We start from the raw sequence: 27,871 nt of genomic DNA on the forward strand, positions 1-27,871 counted from the left end.
CACACCCAGGCAGACAGAGTTGTATGAGGCAAAGCTGGGCTGCAGGAATGATGAGAGGGGTGGGATGCCTTTCAGACACCCACTAGTTCAAGAGAGGTCTATCAAGGGCCTCAATACACACAAAGCAAAGACATGTTATGTACGTGTATATGTTCAGCCACTCAGTCGTGTCTGACTCTCTGTGGCCCCGTGGACTGGAGCCTGCCAGGCTCCTCTGTCTGTGGAACTTTTCAGGCAAGAATACTGGAGTGGGTTGCCATTTCCTACTCCAGGGGATCTTCCTGACCCAGGAATCCAACCCGCTTCTCTTGCATCTCCTGCATTGGCAGGTGAATTTCTTTACCATTAGCATCATCTGGGAAGGGTGCTAACATATATAAGGAACCTTAAAATGATCTTAACCTTTGACCAAGATAATCCATGTTGATGAATAAATTTCCTATGTAAACCCATTTAATTTTTTAAATTTACCAAGGCTGGATTTGTACCCCAGGATGTGATCTATCCTGGAGAATGTTCCATGTGCACTTGAGAGAAAGGTGAAATCCAATATTTGGGGGTGAAAAGCCTTGTAGATATCATTTAGGTCCACCTGGTCCATTGTGTCACTTAAAGCTTGTGTTTCCCTGTTAATTTTTTGTTTGGTTGATCTGTCCATAGGTGTGAGTGGGGTTTTCAAGTCCCCAACTATTATTGTATTACTGTGAATTTCTCTTTTGATTCATGTTGATGGATGGCAAAAAAAATCACAATATTGTAAAGTCATTATCCTCCAATTAAAATAGATACATTTTAAAAATGAAAAAATACATTTAAATATGGAAAAAAGGTTTATGCATAAGAATATTTTGTCCCCAGCATATTGATAACAATTTAAAATTAGACCTAGTCAGAAGGAGATAAATATCCTACATTAATGCATATATATGGAAGCTAGAAAAATGGACCTATTTGCAGGGCAGGAATACAGACACAGAGAATGGACTGTGGACACAGCAGCGAAAGGAGAGCATGGGACAAACTGAGAGAAGAGCACTGACATATATGCACTACGGTGTGTAAAACGGCTAACTAGCGAGAAGCTGCTGAGTAGCACAGGGAGCTCAGCCTGGTGCTCCGTGCCGACCCGAGGGGGGGGGGGGGGGTGGCCCAGGAAGGAGGCTGAAGAGGGAGGGGATGTATGTATACTTATGGCTGATCACATTGTCATAAGGCAGAAACCAATGCAACACTATAAAGCAACTCTCCACCAATTAAAAATAAATTTCAAAAAAAGTTTGAAAGGAGAAAAATAAAAGTAAAATTAGACCTAATTTAAATTGTTTACAGTATGAAAATGGTAAAGAAAATTATTTTATCTTCACTTGGTTTGCTATTTAAGCAACCTTTTCAAACAATATGATGACATGGGAAATACTTACATTCTAATGATGAGCTTAAAAAAAAAACCCCAAGATGCAAATTGACTTATTTTAATCAGAACCCACCTTGGGTCTGGGGAGGTGGTCAGTTCCATTTAATATTTTTTGTGGATGCTGTTCCCAGGGAAGAGGGAGAATAGGAGCAGCAAAGGTAATGTGTCTCCTGCCATCTACCCCTTGGTTGATTTAATAATAAAGGGTTCTTCTCTCTTCCTCAATATGGGAAATTTCAGTAATGATGACTCACTATTCTGAGAGTTCTCTTGTTTGCCACCTTCCCCCATCTTCTGCTTTTACAAAGCAGGGTGGGTAGTGTTTGTGGCAAGACTAGTTCTAAACCCTCTTAGCATGTTCTGGAATGAACACTAGGCCTATTTTGGGGTTGTGACTTTGCCACCATGAAGAGCTTAATGTCTCAGATTTGGGCAGTCGTCATTTACAGAGCAACAGGAAATACACAAATCAGCATCTTCTTAAAAATTAAGTCATTCAGGAAGGGGGAAGACTAACAGTTTCTAATTTAGACAGCAAAGGGAAAAAATATTTATCACACCTTAAATGTTAGTGTTGTTATCTCAAGAAAGAGAGAGAGAGAAAAAAAAAAAGACAGGAAAAAGACAAAAGACATGTTTTTCCTGACCACCATCTACTCTACATCCTTCTTGATACCAGAAACCCACAATTCCTTTGGGAAGCCACTCTATCCCAAAGTTCTCAGATTTTAAGTTTATGTGAAATTCATCCAGCCACAATCCAGGGTATGGTTTTTCCAGGAGTCATGTATGGATATGAGAGTTGGACCATAAAGAAGGCTGAGCACTGAAGAATTAATGCTTTCAAGTTGTGGTCCTGGAGAAGACTCTTGAGAGTACCTTGGACTGCAAGGAGATTCAACCAGTCCATCCTCAAGGAAATCAGACCTGAATATTTATTGGAAGGACTGATGCTGAAGCTGAAACTCCAATACTTTGACCACCTAATGTGAAGATCAGACTCATTAGAAAGGACCCTGATGGTGGGAAAGACTGAGGACAGGAGAAGCAGGCAACAGAGGATAGATGGTTGAATGGCATCTTCGACTCAATGGACATGAGTTTGAGCAAGCTCCTAGAGATAGTGAAGGACAGGGAAGCCTGGTGTGCTGCAGTCCTTGGGATCGCAAAGAGTCAGACACGAATTAGTGACTGAACAACAACAACCTTAATTAGCTTAAGCAGATCAATGAAACCCATCCCCTCAGCCACAGCAACTGGTTAGGAGTTGGATTTCTGACATGTCAGTCAAATCCGAGAGAACCCAGTGATTTTTTTCCAGTGAAGACACAGCCTCTTTCTTCCCTGAAGAAAATGAACAAGAATTCATGTAACATGATGACCTAGAGAGGTGGAAGGCGGGGTGGTGGGTTGGAAGGAGGTTTAAGAGGGAGGGGATATATGTATGTGCTCTGCTGTGTGCTTAGTTGCTGAGTTGTGTCCAATTCTTTGTGACCCCATGGACTGCAGCCTGCCAGGCTCCTCTGTGCATGGGGATTCTCCAGGCAAGAATCCTGGAGTGGGTTGCCATTTCCTCCTCCAGGGGATCTTTCTGACTCAGGGATTGAACCGTGTCTCTTATGTCTCTTGCTTTGGCAGGCAGATTGTTTACCTCTAGTGCCAAGTGGGAAGCCCAGAAAGGGCTTTAAAACCTGACAACCGTTGTCAGTAATCTGGAGTCTCAAAGGGCTGTGAATGCAGATATTTCTACTTCAATCTAAAATCAACGTGAATAAAGTAATTAGCCTCCAATTAAAATAAATAAATTTAAATTAAAAAAATAAAATCAGTGTGAATAGACTGTTATATTTAAAGTGGATAACTAAGAAGGACCTACTGTGTAGCACAGAGAACTCTGCTCAATGTTTTGTGACAGCCTGGATGGGAAGGGAATTTGGGGAGAATGAATACATTAGTCACTCTGCTGACTCTAGTGCACCTGAAACTATCACAACATTATTAACAGGCTTTACCCCAATACCAAATAAAAAGTTTTTAAAAAAAAGTTAATGCAAATAGAGACAAGGAGGTGAGAGACTTAACAGGAGAGAAACCTGGGCTCTGACCGGGTCCTAAGTCCCCCTCCTCACCTCTCGTATGAAATATTTGTTTATTTGAAGTAGAAAACCACCTGCTTGTAAAGGAGCAGGTGAGATGTAGCTTTGGGCATCAAATACTCATCACTTCTGCATGTTGCCCATCTCTGCAGGAGCCAAGATAGAAGAAGAGGTCTCCACCCCATGGCTAGAGGTAGGGGTGTAGGGGTGACTGTAGTTTTGTGGGCCGTGCTAGGAGACACGTGTTCTCAACCCCAGGTAAAGTGCAAGATATACGACTAGACAAGCTCTGTCTTTTGGGTTATCGAGTTCACGGAATTGATCAGAAGCAAAGAGATCAGAAGCCTGCTGTTACTAGAAGGGTGTTACTTGCCAGAGAAACTACAAGATCACTCCAAAATAGCTGTAAGCTGCTCAACACCTAGGGCAAACTCTAGGCTCCTAACTCACATGGTCAAGAAGTTGGCTGCCCCCCAGGAAAGGGCTCCTCCTCAGCACAGGTGTGTGTCCAAGGAGGACAGTCCCCAGGGAGGTCAACCAGAAAGGCCGACCAAGGACCTCAGTCAAGCCTTGGACTCTGAAATGCCCTATACGTTGGTTAGCAGTGCAGTTCCCATGCTCTCCATTCTCCTTGCTCTCCTTACACTCTTTGTTCACAACCCTTGTATTGAGGGAATAGTGGGCACGATTGTGCTTCTGTTTGCCTTTGGGCTTCCAGACCATGAGAAGCAGTTCAGCATAAATGAGCAGATTTTGTTTGTCCTAAGATGCTGGAAGCCAACAGAAAAGAAATGGTGGCACCTTCACTGCTTCTTTGGGGATAAAGCTGCTCCTCTCATTCTCCTGATAGAATCTTCACACTTGTCACGGGTTGACCAGTTCAGTTTTAGGGGAACGGGGCATTTCTTAAAGGAAGGGGATTGTAAAATGTTTCCTGGGAGGAGCTCCATGTGTGTGCATGTGTGTGTGTGTGTGTGTGTGTGTGTGATAGGAAAGCCTTGGATGAAAGGACTTGCCTCTGGCATTGTTCTCATTTGGTAAAAGCCATTATGAGGACTTCCCTGGTGATACAGTGGATAAGAATCTGCCTGTCAAAGAAGGGACAGAGGTTTGATCGCTGGTCCAGGAAGATTTCACGTGCCACAGAGCAGCTGAGCCCGTGGGCCACAACTACTGAAGCCTGGCGCCTAGAGCTTGTGCTCTGCAACTGCAATGAGAAGCCTGTGCACTCCAACGAAGAGTAGCCCCCACTTACAGCAACTAGGGAAAAGCCTGTGGGCAGCAATGAAGACCAGTGCAACCAAAACAAATACATACATACGTTAATTAAGTTTTTAAAAAACCATTATGACATCAAGACTGTGAGCTCAGCTAAGCTCTGTTTTCTTTGTGGCAACTTAGAGTCCCAGCCGGAAAGTAGTTTTGATAGATGGGTGATATTGCATCCACCCATGGATGTATCCATTAATGGTATCCGTTAGTATACATTATGATTTGATACATAAAAGAGTAGCTGACGATCAAAGATGAGACTGGAAAGGTGAGCAATACATGTTTATCAAAAAATAAACCAAATTTAAAATGACAGACTGGTGGTCCAGTGGTTAAAACTTTGCCTTTCAGTACAAGGGTGTGGGTTCATTTGATCCCTGGCCAGGGAGTTAAGATCCTCCATGTCTCACAGCCATAAAACCAAAGCATAAAACAGAAGCAATTTGTAACAAATTAAATAAAAACTTTAAAATAAAAAAATTTCTACGTTACAAAAGTACAGAAAATAAAGAGTCTCCATTCCTTTAAAGAAAAAAGAATAAAAATTCCATTTCCTCTAAGAAACCACCATAGTTAGCTATTTGATATGTATCTTTCCAAATATGCCTTTGCAAATATGTTTATGGTTGCTAAAAGTAAAAATAATGTTGTCCTATATGTATAGTTTTGTAGCATATGTGTAGAGTATCCTTGCATTTACTAGAGGTAGACAGATATCTTTTGCACCTAATATTATGGACAATTTCCATAGATATGGACGTGTGTTCTCTTTTTTACTAACCACTGAATATTGCATTGGTGGACATTTCATTTCTCTACTGATTTTATCTTCTGCTGGTTTAAGTGGTTGTTTCCATTTGTTTGATATTTGTAAACCATGCTGCAAAGAATATCGTTGTGTCTGTGTATTCCTGACCTCAGGCTGTGTTGCTTCAAAATAGATTCTTAGAAATGGAATCAGTGCAAACAATATTTTGGTCCAATAGTATAGGCATCTTAATGTTTGCTTAATCGTAATGTTGAATTATACTCTAAAAGAGTTTGGTCACTACAAATCTAAGCTAATTTGGATATGAAAATTAGATTATTTTCAACAAAATGAAATAATTGTGGTTCATAAAAGTTAATATCTGTTTGATTTTCATACAAGTCTTCTGAATTTCTCCTTCTTCTACAAACAGGACTCTAACTATAAAACAGGCAATCTATTAAATAGCCAAAATTTCACAGTAAACCTATAAACAGAATCCTGTTCCACATGTAGGCTGGTTGTCTTTTCTTTCTGTAACATTAGTCATTTGTTTCGTGGAGCATGGATTCTTGGAAAAGAATGTACACTATATCTGTTAGTCCATTCTAAAGGAGATTGATCCCGGGTGTTCTTTGGAAGGAATGATGCTGAAGCTGAAACTCCAGTACTTTGGCCACCTCATGCAAAGAGTTGACTCATTGGAAAAGACTGATGCTGAGAGGGATTGGGGGCATGAGGAGAAGGGGACAACAGAGGATGAGATGGCTGGATGGCATCACCGACTCGATGGACGTGAGTTTGTATGAACTCTGGGAGTTGGTGATGGACAGGGAGGCCTGGCGTGCTGCAATTCATGGGGTCTCAAAGAGTTGGACACGACTGAGTGACTGAACTGAACTGATGCAGATATACAGCACGTTTGAAAAAGAGAGGTGAATTCTCTCAGCTGTTTCAGGGGTTCTCAGCAGTTAACGTGCATGCGAGATGGTTGATAAGCTTGGTAGATGTATCAATTCTCAGGGACATACCTGGAAAATTCTGATGTAAGTGGCTTAAACAATCATTGCTTGCGATTTGAATACAGGTGAATTGCATTTGGGGAAATAACCTGGTCAATGATGAAGAGCAAAGTCTCTCATTACGTCAGAATCTAGCTTCGGAACTTGGTGGTGCTGTTCACTTGCTGTGTGATCTTGTCCAAGTTGCTTAACCTCTCTGATCCCGCAGCCTCAGCTTACTGTTCCATCAAATGAGAATTTAATAGCACTTAAACTATATTATTTCACTGTGAGGATCAAATGAAGGCAGCAGAAAAAGCCTTCAGCCTGGAGTCAGTCTCATGTTAGCTGTTATTAAGAAAGTTTGATTCATTGTAAATATGTACTACAGATACTCTTCTTAATGGTATCCATTAATGTACATTATGATTTGATACATCAAACACTCACAATTTCAGTGTTCTGGAAATGTGTCTCCAGTGTGTTAACTGAAAAAAATGCACAATCTAAAAGTTGAGAGTTAAGATTTACTGGTGGACAAAACTGAGCACTTAAGCCCAGGGCGCAGTATCTCAGATAAGTTGGAGATACTGTTCTGTAGAGGCAAGGTGAGGAGCCAGGATATACAAAAAGGAGTTTTTGCGACAAAGACCAGGTAGCTGGGACATCCAAAGATTACTGCTAATTAAAGAAAACCAGATATCTCAAGTTAAGGAATTTAGCCCTTTTGTATGTATGGGGAGAGGCAAGAGGGTGGGCTCACTGAAATCATTTCTTTGCTGTACACCTCTGCTGTCGGAGTCTCTTCAGGGTGAACTGTCGGGGTGACTATAGTGGTTGACGGCTAGATGTTGGGCATCCTGTTTCTATCCTGAGTTCCCTCGGGGCTCACTGTCAGGGCAGCTGTAAAGTGATGGCTTGAAGGTTGCAGCATCCTTCCTTGATCGATAGGGCAGTCACCATTGTTCAGTCAAAACTGTCAAACAGAGTAGCTCTATGGCACATAGCCCCCTTCTTCACCTTTCTCAAGTTCCCTCCATTTTCCATCTTCCCATTCTTTAACTTACTATGTCTTTCAACCAGTGATCCTTTTTTAAAAACTATTTTTTAATTGGAGTATAGTTGATTTACAATGTTGTATTAGTTTCTGCTGTACAGCAAAGTGAATTAGCCACACATATATGCATATACACATATCCAGGCTTCCCAGGTGGTGCTAGCCATAAAGAATCTGCCTGCAATGCAGGAGCCACAGAAGATGCGGGTTCGATCCCTGGGTCAGGACGATTCCCCTGGAGGAGGGCACAGCAACCTACTCCAGTATTCTTGCCTGGAAAGTCCCATGTACAGAGGAGCCTGATGGGTCCGTAGGGTCGCAAAGAGCCAGATACAGGTCATCACAGAGCACAAAATAAAAGTTCTCTATGCTATTCAGTAGGATCTTACTAGTTATCTTTTATATATAGTAGTATGTATTTCGAAGAAGGCAATGGCAACCCACTCCAGTGTTCTTGCCGGGAGAATCCCAGGGTCGGCGGAGCCTGGTGGGCTGCCGTCTATGGGATCGCACAGAGTTGGACACGACTGAAGCAACTTAGCAGCAGCAGCAGCAGCCGTATGTATTTACCAATGCCAATCTCCCAATTTACCCCCTACCCCTTTCCCCCTTGGTAATCACGTTTGTTTTCTGTATCTGTGACTCAGTTCATGGTTTGTAAGTAGGTTCATGTGTACCATATTTTTTAGATTCCATCTATAAATGATATCATATGATGCTTGTCTTTCAGAGAAAGTCAACCAGTGATTCTGATTTGCCAGATAAACAACACCAAACTCGAAGCTAGTTTACTTTCCAAAGGAGCATCTTTATTATTTCGCTGGGCTGAACACAACACTGAACAGAAACGTCCAGTACCAGTGTTGGTCTGGCAGCACTGGCGCCGTCTCCGTCCAGAACAAGCTGGCGACAGTCGCCCAACTGCCTCCACAGTGCAAGTGAAGGGGGGGGCGGGAAGGCTGGTGAAAAGGTATCTCGGGACCTCTTGGAGCAAACAGTTCCAGACCCCAGTGGGGCAGTGAAATTAAATTACAAATATTAAATAGTATATATAAATAAGTTGCAATCTCAGTTAGGGACGAGTCCCAGAGTGTGGCTGTTTGACAACAACCAGCTCACAGGAGAGGTAGCTATGGAGGTGACAGGGGTGCTCCCAAGGCTCAGACCCCTGCTGCTCAGTCGAGCCCCTGAGGTCACTGGGTTCCTCAAAGCTTCCAGGCCACTCAGGAATTCAGCTCCAGGTCGGTGACGTATTCCTGGACCCACTCTTCACTGGGGTTGGCACAGACCTGCCGGCCTCTTTTGGTCTGGAAGCTGTGGAGAGGAGTGGAAGGATTACACACTGTGGAATGCAGTCAGGGGTGATCATGGGGGGCCCCCACCCCAACTCTCTGTCCTCAGCAGCTCAGCCCTCCCAGATTCTGTAAGCCTGGCCAGGTCAGGTCACTCCTCAGAGACGCAGGTCCTATATATTTGATAAGCCCTGGAGGGCTGGGCCTCCCACGATGGCTCCCTTGTGCCTTTGGGTGCTGACCTCCGCCCCTACTCCCCACCCCCAAATCCCCCATCTCCCCAGAAGCAGGCAGGCAGGAAGACTGGCACTTACATGACACCAGGCTTGGAGCACTGGCTGCTGGTCTCAAAATAGTCGGCTATGATTTTGCGAGAAAGCTGCCGGGCGGCATAGGAGAAGCAGCAGGCCGTTGGGGTGTCAGCGCCGACTGTGGAGGAAGGGACAGATTGAGTCTGAGTCATAGTTCAGATGAAAAGGCAAGACCCGTGATCTGTGAGGGTAAGGAGACTCACAGGGAGAGAAACAGTCCCGCTCAGGGTGTAGACTGGGAGACCGGTCATCGGGAGGCGCTGGGGATTTTTGCCTAGAAATTTCCCTGTCTCTGTCCTTTATTTCTGTCTGAACCCTTCTTCCTTTTTAACTCTTCACTGTGGGGTCTCTCTTATCACATCTCCCTTCAGGAATTTGTGTCTGAGTCAAGAAATCATTTAGCCTTTGGCTCAGTGGTAAAGAACCCGCCTGCCCATGCAGGAAACACAAGAGATGCAAGTTTGATCCCTGGCTCAGGAAGATCCTCTGGAAAAGGAAATGGCACCCCACTCGGTATTTTTTGCCTGGGAAATGCCAGGACAGAGGAGCCTGGTGGGCTACAGTCTACAGGGTCGCAAAAGAATCAGACACCACCTAATGACTAAATAAGAAGTCACATCCCAGCAAAAGAAAAAAGCTTGGCTTTCTCTCATAAGACATCCAAAGGACAAATTCTTGGGGTGACCTAGGAAGGGTTAGTGGAAAACTAACACCACTGGGCAGTAACCAGATTTGGACTCTGCCTCTTACAAACTCATTTGTTTAGGTCTCAGTTTTGCCATTTGTAAAATGGGACTATAACTCCCTCACCCTAGCTCTAGATCTGAGGTTCCCTTTAAAAAGATTAAAAATCTTGAGAACAGCCAAGATGTTTTGCAACCGTTAGAGGTTCTCTGTTTTCTCTTGGGGGCTCTCAAAGCCACAAGATTGGCGTGGGGACCCCCTCAGCTACTACCCATACTCACATGGTGCTGAGAAGACCTGGCTGCAGAGGACCATGGCGCAGAGGAGAACAGCGAGAGCAGCCGTGGGTGCCTTCATGATGCTGCGAGACGGAGTGTGGTCTTGAGCGTCAGTGGAGCCGAGGTGGACTCGGTGCTTGCCGCTGCCTCTGTCCCTCTGCAGTGGGAGACCATCTCCCTGGCTCTTTATAAAGGCAGCTGTGGCAGATGGGGAAGTGGAATCTGGGGGTGAGGAGGGAAAATTTTAAGCATAGTGGTGCTTTCACGTGGAGTGTTGCACAACTCAGGGTCCCCGACAACCACAGGGCCTCAGGATATCCAAGAATAGCTTCTCTCTGCTATAAGTGTCAGCCTGCAATGCATGACTTGTTCTGGTTTCATGTGAGGAAACGGTTTCCCTTGTGAGCATCCGGAGAGGGGTATATGTCCACCCAGGGCTATTCCTGTCTGGTCCCTGCCTCTAAAGCATTCTCCACCCCAGAACTTTCCACAGAACTGAGAGAGCTGTGCTTTTTCAATTGTTCTAACCACACGGATAGAGCACGTGTGATGTTGCCCGGGACGGTGGCCCAAGCCTCCTTTGGATGGAAGGAACTGAATTAAGGAATTCCCGCCAGAGGACCAGGAAGCCTGAGGTCATGTTACTGTCATTTGCCCATTCATCAAACAATCACTGAGTGACCAGCGCCACTGGGTTAAACGCTGGCTGAAAATCATAAAGAGAAATTACGTGTGGGTGTTGCTAATATGTCAGGAGCCTAAAAATATTTATGCCCACTAATTTAGAGATCACATTTCTAAGAAAGAGTTCTGAGGAAACAAGCCCAAATACGGAGGTGTCTTCAGAGAGGAAGGTGCTGACCCCAGCGTCACAACTCAAAATAAGGAAATATAAAATTTTCTCTATCAAGGGGTGATAAAGTAAGTTAGGCTATATCCACTGGAATGTTTCTTATTAAACCATTAAACCAAATGAAGAAGCAAAAATATAATCAAAACCTCAGTTGTCAAAAAGTAAGATAAAAATGTACTAATTGTATTAAATGTACTAATTGTACATTAGTAATAAATGTACTAATTATATACAGAATCATACAAATATATATGTGTACATACACATACATGGTATTAATATATATGTGTTATACATATTAATTGTATTAAATGTACTAATTGTACATTAGTATTAATTATACAAATATATATGTGTACATACACATATATGGTAAATAGTGTAACCAAATATGTGTGTGTGCAAACACACACATATATAATATGATCTAGGCATGGAAAAAATAAAAAGCATTAGAAATAAATGCTCAAAGCATCAATAGTACTTATAGTTGTGTGACAGATGAATGGATGATTTTGTTTTCCTCTTCTTCTGGAATTTTCTCATTTTTTTGTAGTAGTATTACCTTCCTGGTCAGCCCACAAATTTATGAACACATTCTGTCTTAAAGCATTTACAGTACAACCAATTAAGTAGGTTGTTGTCAGTTGTTCAACTTGAAAGAATTTTTGGATAAATATATGAAGGTTTCTTTCGAATACCTTTGCTGAAATGAAGTCTTGATTCCCATTTCTCTGAATTATTTTGAGGAACATCGTGCTCACGCTAAGTCTCTTCAGTCTTGTCCCACTCTTTGAAGGGGGGTTCTTTACTCCTAGTGCCACGTGGGAAGCCCTTCAGGGACATAAGTCTGCATTTGGCATTACTTGAGGAATGTAAGTAATGCCAAATTCAGAGCAGTTTTCCTTTCCTAGTCGTTTCAACTCATAATTTCAGTGGTGTGAAAAGGTCTAGTTTCTCAGCCAGACATATATTTTCTTTCCTGTCCTTTATTATTTTATTATTATCAGTGGGCATAGGCCACCTCTGGTGGCTCAGATGGTAAAGCATTTGTCTGCAACACAGAAGATGCAGGAGACGCAGGTTCGATTCCTGGGTCGGGAAGATCCCCTGGAGCAGAGATGACCGAAACAGCTGACCACACACGCATGAACATAAAATGGATAAATAGTGGGTGCTTACTGGATAAATCACATTGAGAAATAGATTTAGTTCTTTCCAATGATCTTTTGAAAAATGTTACTAATATAATTGCTTTAAAATATTGTGTTAACTTCTGCTGTATGGCAAAGTGACTCAGTTACACATTCGCTGTTCTTTAGCTGCTAAGTTCAACATGTTCAACTCTTTTGTGATCTCACGGACTATAAGCCCACCAGGCTCATCTGTCCATGGAAATTCCCAGGCAAGAATACTGGAGTGGGTTGCCATTTTCTTCTCCAGGGGATCTTTCCAACCCAAGGATCAGACCCACATCTCCTGCTTGGTAGGCAGATTCTTTACCACTGAGCCATCTGGTAAGCCCCACTGATACAGACATATATATCATTGTTGTTTAGTCACTCAGTTATGCCCAACTCTTTGCAATCCCATAGACTCTAGCATGCCAGTCTTCCCTGTCCTTCACCATCTCCCAGAACTTGCTCAGACTCGTGTCCATTGAGTTGGTGATGCCATACAACCATCCTGTCCCCTGTCATCCCCTTCTTCTGCCTTCAATCATTCCCAACATCAAGGTCTTTTCCAATGAGTCAGTTCTTCACATCAGGTAGCCAAACTATTGGAGCTTCAGCCTCAGCATCAGTCCATCCAATGAATATTCAGGATTGATTTCCTTTAGAATTGACTAGTTTGATCTCTTTGCTGTCCAAGGGACTCTCAAGAGTCTTCTCCAGCATCACAGTTGAAAAGCATCAGTTCTTCAGTGCTCAGCCTTATTTATGGTCCAACTCTCACATCCATATATGACTACTGGAGAAACCACAGTTTTGACTATACAGACCTTTGTCAGCAAAGTAATGTTTCTGCTTTTTAATATGCTGTCTAAGTTTGTGATAGCTTTTTTCTTCCAAGAAGCAAGCATCTTTTAATTTCATGGCTGTAGTCACCATCTGAAGTGATTTCGGAGCCCCCCAAAATAAAGTCTGTCACTATTTCCATTGTTTCCCCATCTATTTGTCATGAAGTGATGGGACTGGATGCCATAATGTTAGTTTTCTGAATGCTGAGTTTTAAGCCAGATTTTTCACTCTCCTCTTCCACTTTCATTAAGGGGCTCTTTAGTTCTTCTTTGCTTTCTGCCATAAAGGTGATGTCATCTACATATCTGAGGTTATTGATATTTCTCCTAGCAATCTTGATTCCAGCTTGTGCTTCATTCAGCCCAGCATTTCACATGATGTACTTTGCATCTAAGTTAAATAAGTAGGGTGACAATATATAGACTTGACATACTCCTTTCTCAATTTGGAATCAGTCCATTGTTCCATGTCCTGTTCTAACTGTTGCTTCTTGACCTGCATACAGGTTTCTCAGGAGGCCAGTAAGGTGGTCTGCTATTCCCATCTCTTTAAGAATTTTCCAGTTTGCTGTGATCCACACAGTCAAAGGCTTTAGCATAGTCAATGAAGCAGAAGTAGTTTTTCTGGAATTTTCTTGCTTTTTCTATGATCCAACAGATGTTGGCAATTTGATCTCTGGTTCCTCTGCCTTTTCTAAATCCAGCTTGAACATCTGGAAGTTCTCGGTTCATGTACTGTTGAAGCTTAGCTTGGAGAATTTTAAGCATTACTTTACTAGTATGTGAGATGTGTGCAATTGTGTGATAATTTGAACACTCTTTGGTGTTGCCTTTCTTTGGGATTGGAATGAAAAGTGACCTTTTCCAGTTCTGTATCCACTGCTGAAGTTTCCAAATTTCCTGACATATTGAGTGCAGCACTTTAACAGCATCATCTTTGGGGCTTTGAAATAGCTCAGCTGAAATTTCACCACCTCCACTAGCTTTATTCGTAGTGATGCTTCCTAAGGCCCACTTGACTTCACATTCCAGGACAGCTGGCTCTAGGTGAATGATCATACCATCGTGGTTATCTGGGTCATGAAGATCTTTTTTGTATAGTTCTTCTGTGTATTCTTGCCACCTCTTCCAATATCTTCTGCGTCTGTTAGGTCCATGCCCTTTCTGTCCTATATTGTGCCCATCTTTGCATGAAATATTCCCTTGGTATCTCTAATTGTCCTGAAGAGATTTCTAGTCTTTCCCATTCTGTTGTTCTCCTCTATTTCTTTGCACTGATCACTGAGGAAGGCTTTCTTATCTCTTCTTGCTATTCTTTGTAACTCCATTCAGATGGGTGTATCTTTCCTTTTCTCCTTTGCCTTTCACTTTTCTTCTTTTCTCAACTAGTTTTAAGGCCTCTTCTGACAACCATTTTGCCTTTTTGCATTTCTTTTTCTTGGTGATGTTTTTGATCATCAACTCCTATAGAATGTTATGAACCTCCATCCACAGCTCTTCAGGCACTCTGTCAAATCTAATCCTTTGAATCTATTTGTTACTTCCACTGTATAAACGTAAGGAATTTGATTTAGGTCATACCTGAATGGTCTAGTGGTTTTCCCTACTTTCTTCAATTTAATTCTGAATTTTGCAATAACAAGTTCATGATCTGAGCAATAGTCAGCTCCTGATCTTGTTTTTGGTGACTATATATACAAATATATATATGCATATATAGTATATATACTATATATATATATATATATATGTTCTTTTAAATTGTGGTTTATATTTTCTAACTATCTTTATCCTCTAGATACCCCCAGTCTAATAGGAACAGGTAGAGTATAAACAGGCAACCATAGCACTTAGCAGAAAGTACTAAAATTCTTAGGAGATAAATAGAAGATAGCTCAGAACAAGAGGAGGAGGGAGTCATAGGCTTCCTTGAAAAATGTCACAGAAGGGATAGAATTATTGGGTCTTGAAATTGACACAGGATTTGAACATATATAGACAGTGTGGCAATAGATGTCTTGACCAGCTGATGCAGAGTCAGAGGTGTGAAACTGCTGGGTCAGAGAGAGAAGTGAGTTATACTGATTCAGCTGCAGGATGGAGGAGCAAATATGATCAAAGAAGTTAAATTCGGGCCAGTCCAAGAGGGCTTTGAATTTTCCCAAAGGAGCTAGAATAATGGAGGAAATGAGACATAAGCCAAGTGAGACCACACCTTAGGAATTCTGTCCTTCCTATGTCTGTAGAGTTACTTCTCTTAAAACACATGAGCTGTGTTTCCATCCATCTCTGTGATTCCTGATGCTGGTCCTGAGAAAGATGAAGCAAAGGCAAGATTTGGGGCAATGGCAGATTTCACCGGTGCTGTAGCATCCAGCTGTCTTTCTTTGTTACTGTCAATTGAAAGAAAAAATGGAGTCTATCACCTACTTCATTGGAAACTCTAGTCATAGAAAATGCCTCCTCCTCACACCCACCCCGCTCTGCCCTAGTCCTCAGTCGATTCCTCGAATTGCATTCCCTTACTCTTTAGGGAACCCCCTTCACACTCGTGATTCAGTTTCTGAAAGTGGACGAATTTGAGTTGAGGAGGGCGAGAAGGAGGAAATGGAAACTGCTGAATCAATCACATTTCTGATAATGGACCTTATTATCCACAGCTACCATTACTGCACTTTCCACATTGGGCAATAATTAGTTACCTAGGTAGCTGTCTCTTCACAAACTTAGAAGGTGGTCTGTTGATTTTACTTATTTTTTATTTTAAAGCAAATTTAAAATTTTATTTTATTTTATTTATTATTATTATTATTTTTTCACTTTACAATATTGTATTGGTTTTTGCCATACATTGACACAAATCCACCATGGTTGTACATGTGTTCCCCATCCTGAACCCCCTCCCACCTCCCTCTCCATCCCATCCCTCAGGGTCATCCCAGTGCACCAGCCCTGAGCACCCTGTATCATACATCGAACCTGGACTGGTGATTCGTTTCACATATGATAATTTACATGTTTCAATGCCATTCTCCCATATCATCCCACCCTCTCCCTCCCCCACAGAGTCCAAAAGACTGTTCTATACATCTGTGCCTCTTTTGCTGTCTCGCGTACAGGGTTATCGTTACCATCTTTCTAAATTCCATATATACGCATTAGTATACTGTATTGGTGTTTTTCTTTCTGGCTTACTTCATTCTGTATAATAGGCTCCAGTTTCATCCACCTCATTAGAACTGATTCAAATGTATTGCTTTTAATGGCCGAGTAATACTCCATTGTGTATATGTACCACAGTTTTCTTATCCATTTGTCTGCTGATGGTCATCTAGGTTGCTTCCATGTCCTGGCTATTATAAACAGTGCTGTGATGAACATTGGGGTACACGTGTCTCTTTCAATTCTGGTTTCCTCGGTGTGTATGCCCAGCAGTGGGATTGCTGGGTCATGTGGCTGTTCTATTTTCAGTTTTTCAAGGAATCTCCACACTGTTCTCCACAGCGGCTGTACTAGTTTGCATTCCCACCAACAGTGTAGGAGGGTTCCCTTTTCTCCACACCTTCTTCAGCATTTATTGCTTGTAGACTTTTTGATAGCAGCCATTCTGACCAGCATGAGATGGTATCTCATTGTGCTTTTGATTTGCATTTCTCTGATAATGAGTGATGTTGAGCATCTTTTCATGTGTTTGTTAGCATCTGTATGTCTTCTTTGGAGAAATTTGAAATTAAAAAAATTTTTTTATTGAAGTATAGTTGATTTACAATGTTGCATTCATTTCTGATGTACAGCAAAGTGATTCAGTTATTTATATTCTTTCATATTCTTTTCCATTAAGGTTCACTCCAAGATATTGCATATAATTTCCTGGGCTATAAGTAGGTCCTTGTTGTTTATCTATTTTATATAGAGTAGTTTGTTTCTGCTAATCCCAAACTCTTAATTTGTCCCTCTTCCTGTTCCTTTTTGGTAATTGTAAATGTGTTTTCTATGTCTGTGAGTCTGTTTCTGTTTTGTAAAGAAGTTCGTTTGTTCCATATTTAGATTCCACATATATGTAATATCATGTGATATTTGTCTTTCTCTGACTTACTTGAGTTAGTGTGACAATCTCTGGGTCCATCCATGTTGCTGCCAGTGGCCTTATTTCTTTATTCATTCATCTGTCAATGGACATTTAGGTTCCTCTTCTGTCCTGGCTGTTGTAAATAGTGCTGCTTAAACATTGGGGTTCATATATCTTTTCAAATTAGAGTTTTCATCTTTTCCAGATATATGTCCAGGAATGGGATGGCTGGATCATGTGGTAACTCTATTTTTCATTATCTAAGGAAACTCCATATTGTTTTCCATACTGGTGCATCAATTTATATCCACCAGCAGTATAGGAGGGTTCCCTTTTCTCCATACTCCCTCTAGCATTTATTATTTGTAGACATTTAATTATGACCATTCTGATCAGTGTGAGGTGATACCTCATTGTGGTTTTGATTTGCATTTCTCTAAAAATAAGTGATGTTGAGACTCTTTTCATGCGCCTATTGCATGTCCTGTTGATTTTAAACCAAATTCATGCCATGTCTTTGTGTATTTAAATAAAATTCTAGCACATGGTGATTATAAAGTGGTTAATTTTCTGACATAAGCTCTAATTCTTATAATTTTGTTCTTTTTAATAAAGGTGCTTTATTGAATATAAAATTCTATCTTAGTGATTATATGTTTGTAAGATTTTTCATACCAATCCTAAAACCAGGTAATAGTTCTTGGACATATATGTTTTTATTTGAATCAGAAAAATATATACTTGTATACAAAGTATGTGCTTCATATGTACATATTAAATGAATAATGTAAGGAAGCTGTAGGATGATTGAGCTGGAAGGGTCTCAGAAATTTCCTAATTGGTAAATTGGTGTTCCCAGGTGAAATGACTTGTCCAGGATCACAGAGTTAGAATTAGTCACCTTTACATTTCAGCTGTTTTTATTGTTTAGTTGGTAAGTCATGTCCAACTCTTTTGCAAACCCATGGACTATAGCTCTCCAGGCTCCACTGTCCATCGGGTTTTCCAGGCAAGAATACTGGAGTGAGTTGCCATTTCCTTCTCTAGGGGATCTTCCTTACCTAGGGATCAAACACACGTCTTCTGCATTGGCAGGCAGATTCTTTACCAATGAGCCACCAGTAAGCCCTTACATTTCAGTATCTGCATTATTTAACAGTGCGTCTCCAGCAATAACCACAATGCATTAATAAGTATTTGGTGAACAAATGATTCATTGATTTGACTGACAGCATGTATTATGCCCAAAGTCTCACTATGGAACTGAAATACTGATATTATATAATGGCTCAGAAAAGCCGTGGTGTCAAGGTCTTGATTTTGGGGGGCTACCCAAGATCTCACAGGTGGTGAAGTCAGAAAGTAGCCAACAATCAACCTGGTCGATCTTTCAGCATGGAGGGGTTTGATTTGAGTGCAAGGTTTCCAGCTCATTCTAGCCTCTTTGAGGCCCCACTTTGGTCCAGCAGAACACCCCCAGCCAAGAGTACAGGGAATTCTGTATAATCCCGGTTCTGCAAACCTCTGCCTCATCCTTCTCTGCTCACCTCCTCAGTGCTTCCAGTGCCCTGGCCCCGACGGGTTGGTTTCCTTCCGGTTTCCAGCCCCACGGCTCTACATCCCCAGATATCAGCCTCAGCTCTTTCCCTCCAGTAGCAGTGGCTCCATGGAGGGGCTCACTGATAATGACACCCTTGTTTCGCCCAGCCTTGCTCTGCTTTTTTCAGCTGTGGTCCATAGAGTCAGGCTGCAGCAGGCTTGGCCCTGCCTTTCACGTGGGCAGAGACAGTATACTGAGGGCCCCTTTCTAGCATCCTAGAGAGACAGTAGTTTACCGATGCAGTGCCTTCTTTCTGCAGCCAGACCCTATCCTATCCTGAGTTCTTCCTGTCATGTTCCTCTGGCCATCATTTGTTTGTGTGTGTGTGCACGTGCATAGAAAGGGGGGTACACATCTTGGTACTGGATTAGATCCTTCCACCTGTCTGCCTGCTCCTTCCTCTGTCACTCAGTAAAAGGCATGCCCTCTTACCAAGCTTCCAAACCAGAAACCTGGAAGTCACCCTTGACTCCTCCCTTCTCATCTCCTCTATCTATTCTATTCAGCCACACACTCTGCTGTATACTTGAAACTGAGTGTATCTACTTCTCACCTTTCCCATTGCCTCTGAATTAGGCAGGCCCTCATCACTTCTTGCCATGACAGCTGTAAGAGTGTCCTGTCAATTGTTTTTTTCCCTCCAGTTTTTGCCTCTGTTCAATCTGTCCATCACAAGGCATTTAAAGTGAAATTGTTCAAGTCAGTTTCTGTCTCTGTTGAAAACCCTTCAAAGAGTCTACACTGTTTCCAACATGAAATGGAAGCTTCCCCTCTCTGACCTGACTTCTGTTTCCCCTTTGGCCTCATCTCTTGCCACCTTCAGACTTCCTGGAAACAAAGACTCAGTACTCTGAACTGCATGCGATTCCTTAAAAGTGCAGGTCTCTGCTCTGCTTTTTATGAATGAAGTGTCACTTAGTAAAGCACAATTTCCCCTTCTTGTAGATCACAGGGCAGAGTGAAATGCTATAAGTTCTATTATATCCCATGACAGCTGCAGAGCTTAGTATTTAGAACAAATAAAGGAAACCACTATTTAACTCCCTTAATTTTCTGTGGAAAAGAGAGAAATCCATGACTTACACTGTTTAAAGACATGCAAAATGCAAAACTGAGAGACATTGTACATCATAATAACACAACTCTGGCAGTTAAGCTTTCGACACAAGTGTATAATGAGCACATACTTGTGTTCTGATTTCTTTATGCTCTGGAGTCATACCTCCTCGGTGTCATTTCCAAGATTATCTCGTATGAGCTGTGTGTTCTTCTGTGGATTACTTATCTCTCTGTGCTTCAGCTTTCTCATGCGTGAAAGGGGATAATAACAGTACCTACTTCAGAGACTGCTGTGAGGATGAAATACATTCAGTTCAGTCGCTCAGCTATGTCTCTTTGCGACCCCATGTACTGCAGCACGCCAGGCTTCCCTGCCCATCACCAACTCCCAGACCTTGCTCAAACTCATGTCCATTGAGTCGGTGATGCCATCCAACCATCTCATCCTCTGCCGTCCCCTTCTCCTCCTGCCTTCAATCTTTCCCAGCATCAGGATCTTTTCCAATGAGTCAGTTCTTCACATCAGGTGGCCAAAGTGTTGGAGTTACAGCTCTCATATCAGTCCTACCAATGGATATTCAGTACTGATTTCTTTTAGGATTGACTAGTGAAATACACTAGTATGTATAAAGGCTTGGAACGTCATTGGCTCATGGTAAGTGCTATGTGTTCATTACTATCATCATTATAATGGAAATATTTCAAGTAATCTATTTTATATATTTTAAAAAGCACACGTCTCTTGTTCTTTTCCTGAATGACCCCACTCTCACACTCTTTTCCTGGTTAATAATCCTTCAAGTCTCAGCTAAATTTAGAATAAAGTTAGAACAAACTGAGGGGGCTAAGTAACAGAATGGTTAAATATAAATTTTGGTATAAAAGTTTTATATACTCACACAATGAAACATCATGAATGCTAATTTTGAATAACTTTTTAATAATACGGAAGAATATACAGAAACAACAATAAGATATACTGGTTCCATAAAGGATCTTAAGTAACAATAATAAAATACAAAACCATGTACAGAATGCTGGATAATTTTTGTTTTATTAATTTATGCCTTCCAATATTTTCTAAATTTCGTACAGTAACCATGTATATTCCCTGAAAAAGAAAAGCAAACTGATATGAATTTTTGAAAAATCCAGCATCATCTTTTTTGAAAGCCTTTAACATGTATACTCAATGCCTGTCACATAGTAGGTCCCCAACAAAGTTTTACTAAATCATTTTATTCTGTTTCTGGAGGTGCCCCGTGACCAGCCTGGAAAGAACTTGAAACAGATGTAGAAGTGTCGTCTGAAGGAAGAAAGATGCTTCAGAAGGAATACTGAAAGTTCTCTTCGTGAACCCACCAAATAAACTCCTGTCAGGAAGCTGACATCCCCTGAAGTCCCTGCCGTCCACCTCTGACAGCTAAACAGCAGGCTGCGGATGGCTGTGAACGCACTTTTCCACTTTAAGAAGAGGCTCTGATGGACAGCTTCAGCCAGCTCATCATTCTGTGGACTCCACCCTGAACCCTGCACTTCGGGTAACTGTGTCCCTACTTTTTCAGTCTACAATCCATCTTCTGCTCCCATTCCCACCAAGGAGTTGGGCTACCATGTTGGCCAGACCAAAGGAGTCACCTCTTCTTGGTTTATGGTCTTGGAGGAACGACCATATATCCTAGCTCAGCATGGCTTTGCAGTCTCAACATCCACTCACACGGAACTCTCTAGTTCTGGGCACTCTGCCTCCGAGCAGCTAGTGCTCTTGGTCTTGGCACCCAGTAGTCTCCCCTACACTCGCATCTCGGCCCTCCCCTTTAACAAAAGCAGAGAATGTCGGGATTGACCACCTCTGCTTCTGGTTCCTCAGCAGGAAGGAGCTTTTGAAATCTCTCCTGAGAGTGGTACCTACAGAGACTTGCCAAATGTGATCTCAGATGGTCACACCTGTCAAAGAAACTTGGTCATCTCTGGACCAGGAGTTATAAGAAACTGAATCTTGACATATATCCTATGTAACATTAATCAAGTGGTGTTTTTTTTGTTTTGTTTGTTTTTTTTTTACACTTCTCTAGGTCTTGCTTTCTAATCTGAGGCATGGAAAAACAGATTGGACTCAGATAAAATCACAGACATGGATGTGCTGAGGGAAATCAAAAGTGTTGAGGGAAATCAACACTAAAAGTACTAGGACTTTTGTAAGGTCATGTGATGGCTGTAGTCAGTGATCTCGCTTTCAGCCTCGGGAAGCTGGGAGGACAAAATAACAAAACAGATGTGAAAGTTCCCAGGATAGAGTTTCGAGTGCAGTGGCAGTGAAGGGAAGCAGTAGGGGGCGTGGGAAGGGAAACCTCTTATCAGCATGAGTGAGGGGGAAGTGGAAAGTTTCGCTGCTCAGGAGTGAGGGGGCGGCTCACAGTATGCACACAGGGTCCCCCAGAACTGTGGTTGACTCTCACTGTCACTTCTGACATGCCTGAACTGGGAAGAGCTGAGTCCCGGAACAGTATTCTTCAGCATAAAACCACTGGGCATGTGGGGGGTAAGCAGGAGGGTTACTAGTCCATCAGAACATTCTGAATAGGGGCTGCCCTGGTGCCTGAGTGGTAAAGAATCCACCTGTCAATGCAGGCGACACAGGTCTGATCCCTGATCCTGGAGGATCCCACGTGCCACAGAGCAACTGAGCCTGTGCACCTCAGCTCCTGAGCCTGTGCTCCACAACGAGAGAAACGACCGCAGTGAGAAGCCTACGCATCACAGCTAGAGGTAAAAAGCCCTCCCAGCAGTGAAGACCCAGCACAGCCAAAATAAATAAAGAAATAAAATTAGAGAGCAAAACAAAAAACCCCAGAAACATTCTGCATAAAGTGTCAAATGCCCAGTTCATTCGTACTTCATTTGGCTACTTTGAATTCACATCCTGAGTTCATGCTCCCCACCACACCTCCTCAAATTAAAACAGTTTGAGCTGCCTTTGGGCACTTATTAACCAAGTGTTTATTGAACACCTACTGTATACACAGAGAAAAGCAGAACACAGTTTCTGCCTCAAGGAGCTCCCTTTCTAGGGGAGGAGACAATCAAGCAGACAGACATATTACAGGTGATGCAATGGAGTGCCCAAAGGGAGATATAGAATTCAGTTGCAGGAGAAGTCAGAGAAGGTTCTCTGGAGGAGAAGAGCAATTTTTTGGTTGTGCATACAAAAGGCATTTGTTATCATTCTCTATTGATTATTGGGCTTCCCTTGTGGCTCAGCTGGTAAAGAATCTGCCTGCAGTGTTGGAGACCTGGGTTCAATCCCTGGGTTGGGAAGATCCCCTGGAAAAGGGAAAGGCTACCCACTCCAGTATTCTGGCCTGGAGAATTCCATGGACTGTATAGTCAATTATTACTTAGAAAAGATCTCAGTGTATAAATCTTGGAGGCCATTAATTTAGCTAAACGTGTTGACACAAGCCTTTGTATTCTCTGTGTGAAGCTTCACTGGTGTGAATGCAGTATTATTGTTAAGACCTTAATGAATAAAAACATTTTTACCTGCATTAGCCGAAGGTCAAATCAAGGCTAGGAGACAAAAATCAACAGTCAAATTCATTGTGTGGCTAATCACTTATTCTTATCATTCTTCTTATACATCTGCACAGCTTGAAGACTAGCACTCCCCACTCTTTTAGACTGAGGTCTCCACGTCAAGGGCTCTTCTGTAGTGCACAGTGGATTTAGCCTTCACTTGGAATGATTCATTTACATCAAAGTGATAGTCTTCTCCACACTTTGGGCTCTCTGACATTTTGTTTCCACCTCTGACGTGAGATGTACCATATTCTATCTTAAGGGATAGTTATTTCCGTCCCTGTCATCATCACCTCTTGACTAAGAACTCTTTGAGGGCAGGAGTGGGCTTCATTCAGCTCTGTCTGCCCTGACAGAGAGCAGGTGGCTTGGGGTGAATGGAAATGCCACGGATAACAAAGTCTGTGTAGGTTCCAGGTGCTATAAGACACATCTGCCTGGTCTTGAAGCAAAAATGATGTGTGACGATGAAACTCCATCAACCAGGAGAGACCTTGAGAGATACTTGCAATAGATATCAGGGATCATACACTGTTAGAGCTGGGGATGGGGGTCTTGGTGAAGATCAGAACATTTGAAGCAAGACTCACAGAAAGAAAGGGGTGAGGACAGAAAGGTTAAAGGAAAGAAGTACAGGCTGGGCGCCTGTGTAGGTGGTGGGGACAGGGACCAGGGAGAGTGATGAAGTAGGGTGACATTGAACTATATTAGTGATCCTGAGATTCTCCAAGATGCTCTGACTCCTCTCCCATATTGCTACAGTTCCCAGGAGGCCTGGCTCCCTCTTTTCACTCTTTATTGTTTTTCAAAGCAGAGGGAGTCAGGCGGCAATGTGGAAGAGGGGATGAGCAGGGGGTTAAAGGTGATTGAGCTAGAGGTGGGCAGTGGTCTTGATCCCATGACTCTAACTTTCCCAATTCATGCACTACTGTATTCCTGGCCTTTGGAAACTTCACATAGTCACCTCCAGGCCCACAGCAGCTGCCGTACCAGGCAGGGCTTTATGTAAATACAAGGAATTGGATGACTGTGGAACACCCACATGATTAGATTATATACTTTATCTGTAACAGATGAATTCATTGCCAAGTATATCCAATTCCTTTTTTATAATGTAGGAATATTCTTTAAAAATTTTTTTATGTATTTAAAAATCATTTATTTATTTATTCGGCTGCACCAGGTCTTAGTTGCGGCATGCAAACCCTTAGTTGCAGCGTGTGGGATCTGGTTTCCTGATCAGGAATTGAACCCAGGCCCCCTGCATTGGGATCGTGGCGTCTTAGCCAGTTGGACCACCAGGGAAGTCCCAATAATGGAGGAACTTTCTCCAGCTGGGTGTCCTCCTAAATTCTTGGTTCCTCCTAAATTCTTTCTCCTTGTCTGTTATTGGCTTAAGGGAGCATGAGGAAAGCTTGATTTCTTTCACATCCATTCTTGTTCTAGGACAGATGACCCACACTTCTTTCCTGCATTCAACCCTGGGTCTTTGGCATGGTTGCAAGGTGGCCAGCAGTTTCTGTCTCTCTGTGATCACCTTCGAGATGTGTCCTGGAGGTGGCAGGGTGGAAAGAAAATAGATTTTAGGGTCAGATGAATCTCAGTCCAAATCGTGGCACTACCACTGAATAGCTGTGTGGCGTTGAGATTATCAGTGGTTTCTGTTCTGCTTTCTGATCCTCATTGCCTGGGGAATCATCACAGCCCTGCTCAGGGTTATGGTGGATGTTATATAGTTAAAGATATCTTGTGTGTATAGGGCAGCTTACCCAGTGCCTGGCATGTAGTAAACGTTCACTATGCGGAAGCTATACTTCTGTTGCAGCCTTCTGCACATTCAATGCTGGACTCTTTCTTTATGCTAAAGTCACTCAGCCTGGCCGAAGGAGGCCTGCAATGGGACATGGAATCCTGGCTTCCTCTTCCTTCTTGGGGTCAGGGCTGTGGTCGCCCTGGAAGAACTGACATGAAGTCTGTTGCTTCTGGAGGTGCTAACCACTGAGAGCAGGATGGTTCTCATCTACAAGCCCCTGCTAGCAGGTGTGAAGGTTCCATCTTTCCTCTTGGGTTTGTGACTCTCCCCCCAAGTCTCAGTCACTGTCTCTGGTGTACCACTTCCCTCTAGGGTTCAGCCCACTTCTTTTCTCCTCCACCTCCCTCCGCTTTCCTCCGTGATGACACCACTGAGGAAGAGAAAGCTGTGCAGAGCTCCTCACTGTCAGCTAGCTTTAGTTTCCCTCTCAGCACCATGACATCATCTGTACCCTGGAAATTCCACTCGCCCTCCGATGCCCTCACCTCTGTCCCAGGCCTCGGAGTTCCTATAAAGAGGGGTTCCCAGCTCAGGATCAGCACAGGACACAGAAGGGTTCTGAAGCTTCTGGGTGCTGCAGTCCAAGCTCTGGGCGAATCTCTCCTCTGCCAAGACCATGAAGCTCTGTGTGACTGTCCTGCCCCTTCTCGTGCTCACTGCTGCCTTCTGTTCTCCGGCTCTCTCAGCACCAAGTAAGTCCACCCTTCTCGCAGCCCCCGAGTCAGGATGTAGAGAGAACTGACTTTTCTAGTTGATGCTGATCCAACAGTAGCATTCGGGGATGGGGCAAAAAGGAGCCGGGGAGATCTCTAAGTAGCCTGCTGTTAAATGCAGAGCCTAGTAAATACTCAGTAATATTTAAGTTCCTGTTTTCATAAGAAAGAGCAACTCATAGGCTGGCTTAAGCAAGTCCCTGTCTCTCTGAGTGCCTTAGTTTCTCCATCTGTAAAATGAAAGGAATTAAAGACGTGTGATCTGAGACCCAATCCAGCCTCAGCCTTGTAGAATTCTTTCATCTCTAGGATCCTCTGTTCAGAATAAGACTCCTACTCCAAGTGCGTGGGCTTGAATATAAGGGACTTGGGGGATCTGGTAGATGTACAGGACTGTCCCTTGAATATCTATGACTAGAAGCTAAAACGAAGAGCTCCTTGAAGAACTTCGGTCTCACCTCGGCCTTTCTTTGCAGTGGGCTCAGACCCTCCCACGGCCTGCTGCTTCTCTTACACCCTGCGGCAGATTCCTCGCAACTTTGTGGTTGACTACTATGAGACCAGCAGCCTCTGCTCCCAGCCAGCCGTGGTGTGAGTATCAGACCTGGGCTTTTCAGGGAGGCAAGGGTGAGGGCAGGATTAAAGAAGGGGATTTATTTGGGGTGGGAGGGGGGCGCGATTAAACAGTAAAATAAAAAAGATGACAGGAGATGTGGGCTGTTTCCTTAAAGCATGCTTAGAAAACACATGGAAAAGTCACTGATGGGGACAGCAGGAAATGAATGGGAAGGTTACATCGGCATTGATTGCAAAACTCATGGGTTCCTAATCTGGGCAACCCTAGAAGCCAGAGCTAAACCCCGGGGAGGAGGTTGCAAGGAATCAGGTTCCAGCAGCCCCCCACTAGGCTGTGCACATGAGCTGAGGATGGGGAATACCCAACACAGGCAAGGCCCCAAGGGATTCTTTCTTACCTGTCCACTCTTGGTTCCACAGATTCCAGACCAAAAAGGGCAGGCAGGTCTGCGCCAACCCCAGTGAGTCCTGGGTCCAGGAGTACATGGATGACCTCGAATTGAACTGAGCTGCTCCGAGCCCCGGGGCAGGTGTTCCGCAGGAAAAGTCACCTGAACCCGATGCTTCTCAGTGAGATGCACCCTCTCCATGCTCACGACTCCCCTCAGCAGACCCTGTTCCTTCTCTTAATTTAATTTTTTAATTCTGTGCTGTGTTATTACTATATTTGGTACTGTTCCCTGTTATTTATGTTTGTTCTACCAAAAGACACATGTCCCCCATGGGGATGGCCTGCCATCACTGTTCCTCTGCTATTGTGAATACATGGGTAATGCAACTGATTTCAAGTGTTTTTGTAATAAAACTTTTTAAAAAATGTAGACCGTTTCTTTGTGCTTTGATTTGTAATAAAGGGAATTGCCTGGTATGACGAGTAGGGACAAACTACAATTTCCAAACACAATAAGAATGAACAATTACTGAGGATGGAATATGGGGTAAAATGTCTAAAGACACAAACCTCACTTAATACTTTTAGCAAGGAGGATTTTAATACCCTTATGAAGTTGGGACTATTATTCTCAGTTTTACCGATGAGGGCATAGAGGCTCAAAGGTGAGGTGACTTGTTAAGGCTTGCATGTCTGCTTGCGGAGCACGGTGAAAGGATGACTCAAAAAGATATCTGTGCTGCTGTGGGACATCTTGCGGGGAAGTTGTAAATAGGAAGATGAAGTAGTTCAGAGTCAGAAAAATGGGCCTCCATTCCTCACTTGGATTAAGAAAGTTATCTTGTTGAAGCAGAAATTGCTAGACAGTATAGGACACTGAGACCTCGGTTCCTTTTATCTTTTAATGTCAATTTTTTTTCTTCTCAAGTAAACATCTCACTTCTTTAACATAAAGCTAAACTCTTTGTACCAGTTTCTAGGCATTCAGAGGAAGGCCTCCCTGGTCTGGAGGGTTATAAAACAGTCAGACCCAGGACAAGACAAT

General features: G+C 42.9%; 2 protein-coding genes across 2 annotated transcripts; one reads left to right on the plus strand and one right to left on the minus strand.

Annotated features, from left to right (window-relative positions):
• Positions 1–8,375: 8,375 nt before the first annotated feature.
• Positions 8,376–10,362, minus strand: LOC120866387 (C-C motif chemokine 3). The gene is made up of 3 exons (XM_040244077.1): positions 10,157–10,362; positions 9,195–9,309; positions 8,376–8,902 (listed from the first exon to the last, which is right to left on the minus strand). The coding sequence occupies exons 1-3, from the start codon at positions 10,230–10,232 to the stop codon at positions 8,812–8,814; spliced, it is 282 nt and encodes a 93-aa protein (XP_040100011.1). The 5' UTR covers positions 10,233–10,362; the 3' UTR covers positions 8,376–8,811.
• Positions 10,363–25,486: 15,124 nt separating this feature from the next.
• LOC120866388 (C-C motif chemokine 4) lies at positions 25,487–27,256 on the plus strand. Its single transcript, XM_040244078.1, has 3 exons — positions 25,487–25,838; positions 26,336–26,450; positions 26,856–27,256. Exons 1-3 carry the CDS (start codon positions 25,763–25,765, stop codon positions 26,941–26,943), a joined length of 279 nt encoding a protein of 92 aa, XP_040100012.1. The 5' UTR covers positions 25,487–25,762; the 3' UTR covers positions 26,944–27,256.
• Positions 27,257–27,871: the final 615 nt, after the last annotated feature.

The sequence above is a fragment of the Oryx dammah genome, unplaced genomic scaffold (assembly GCF_014754425.2).
Source record: "Oryx dammah isolate SB20612 unplaced genomic scaffold, SCBI_Odam_1.1 HiC_scaffold_8, whole genome shotgun sequence".
Classification (NCBI taxonomy): domain Eukaryota; kingdom Metazoa; phylum Chordata; class Mammalia; order Artiodactyla; family Bovidae; genus Oryx; species Oryx dammah.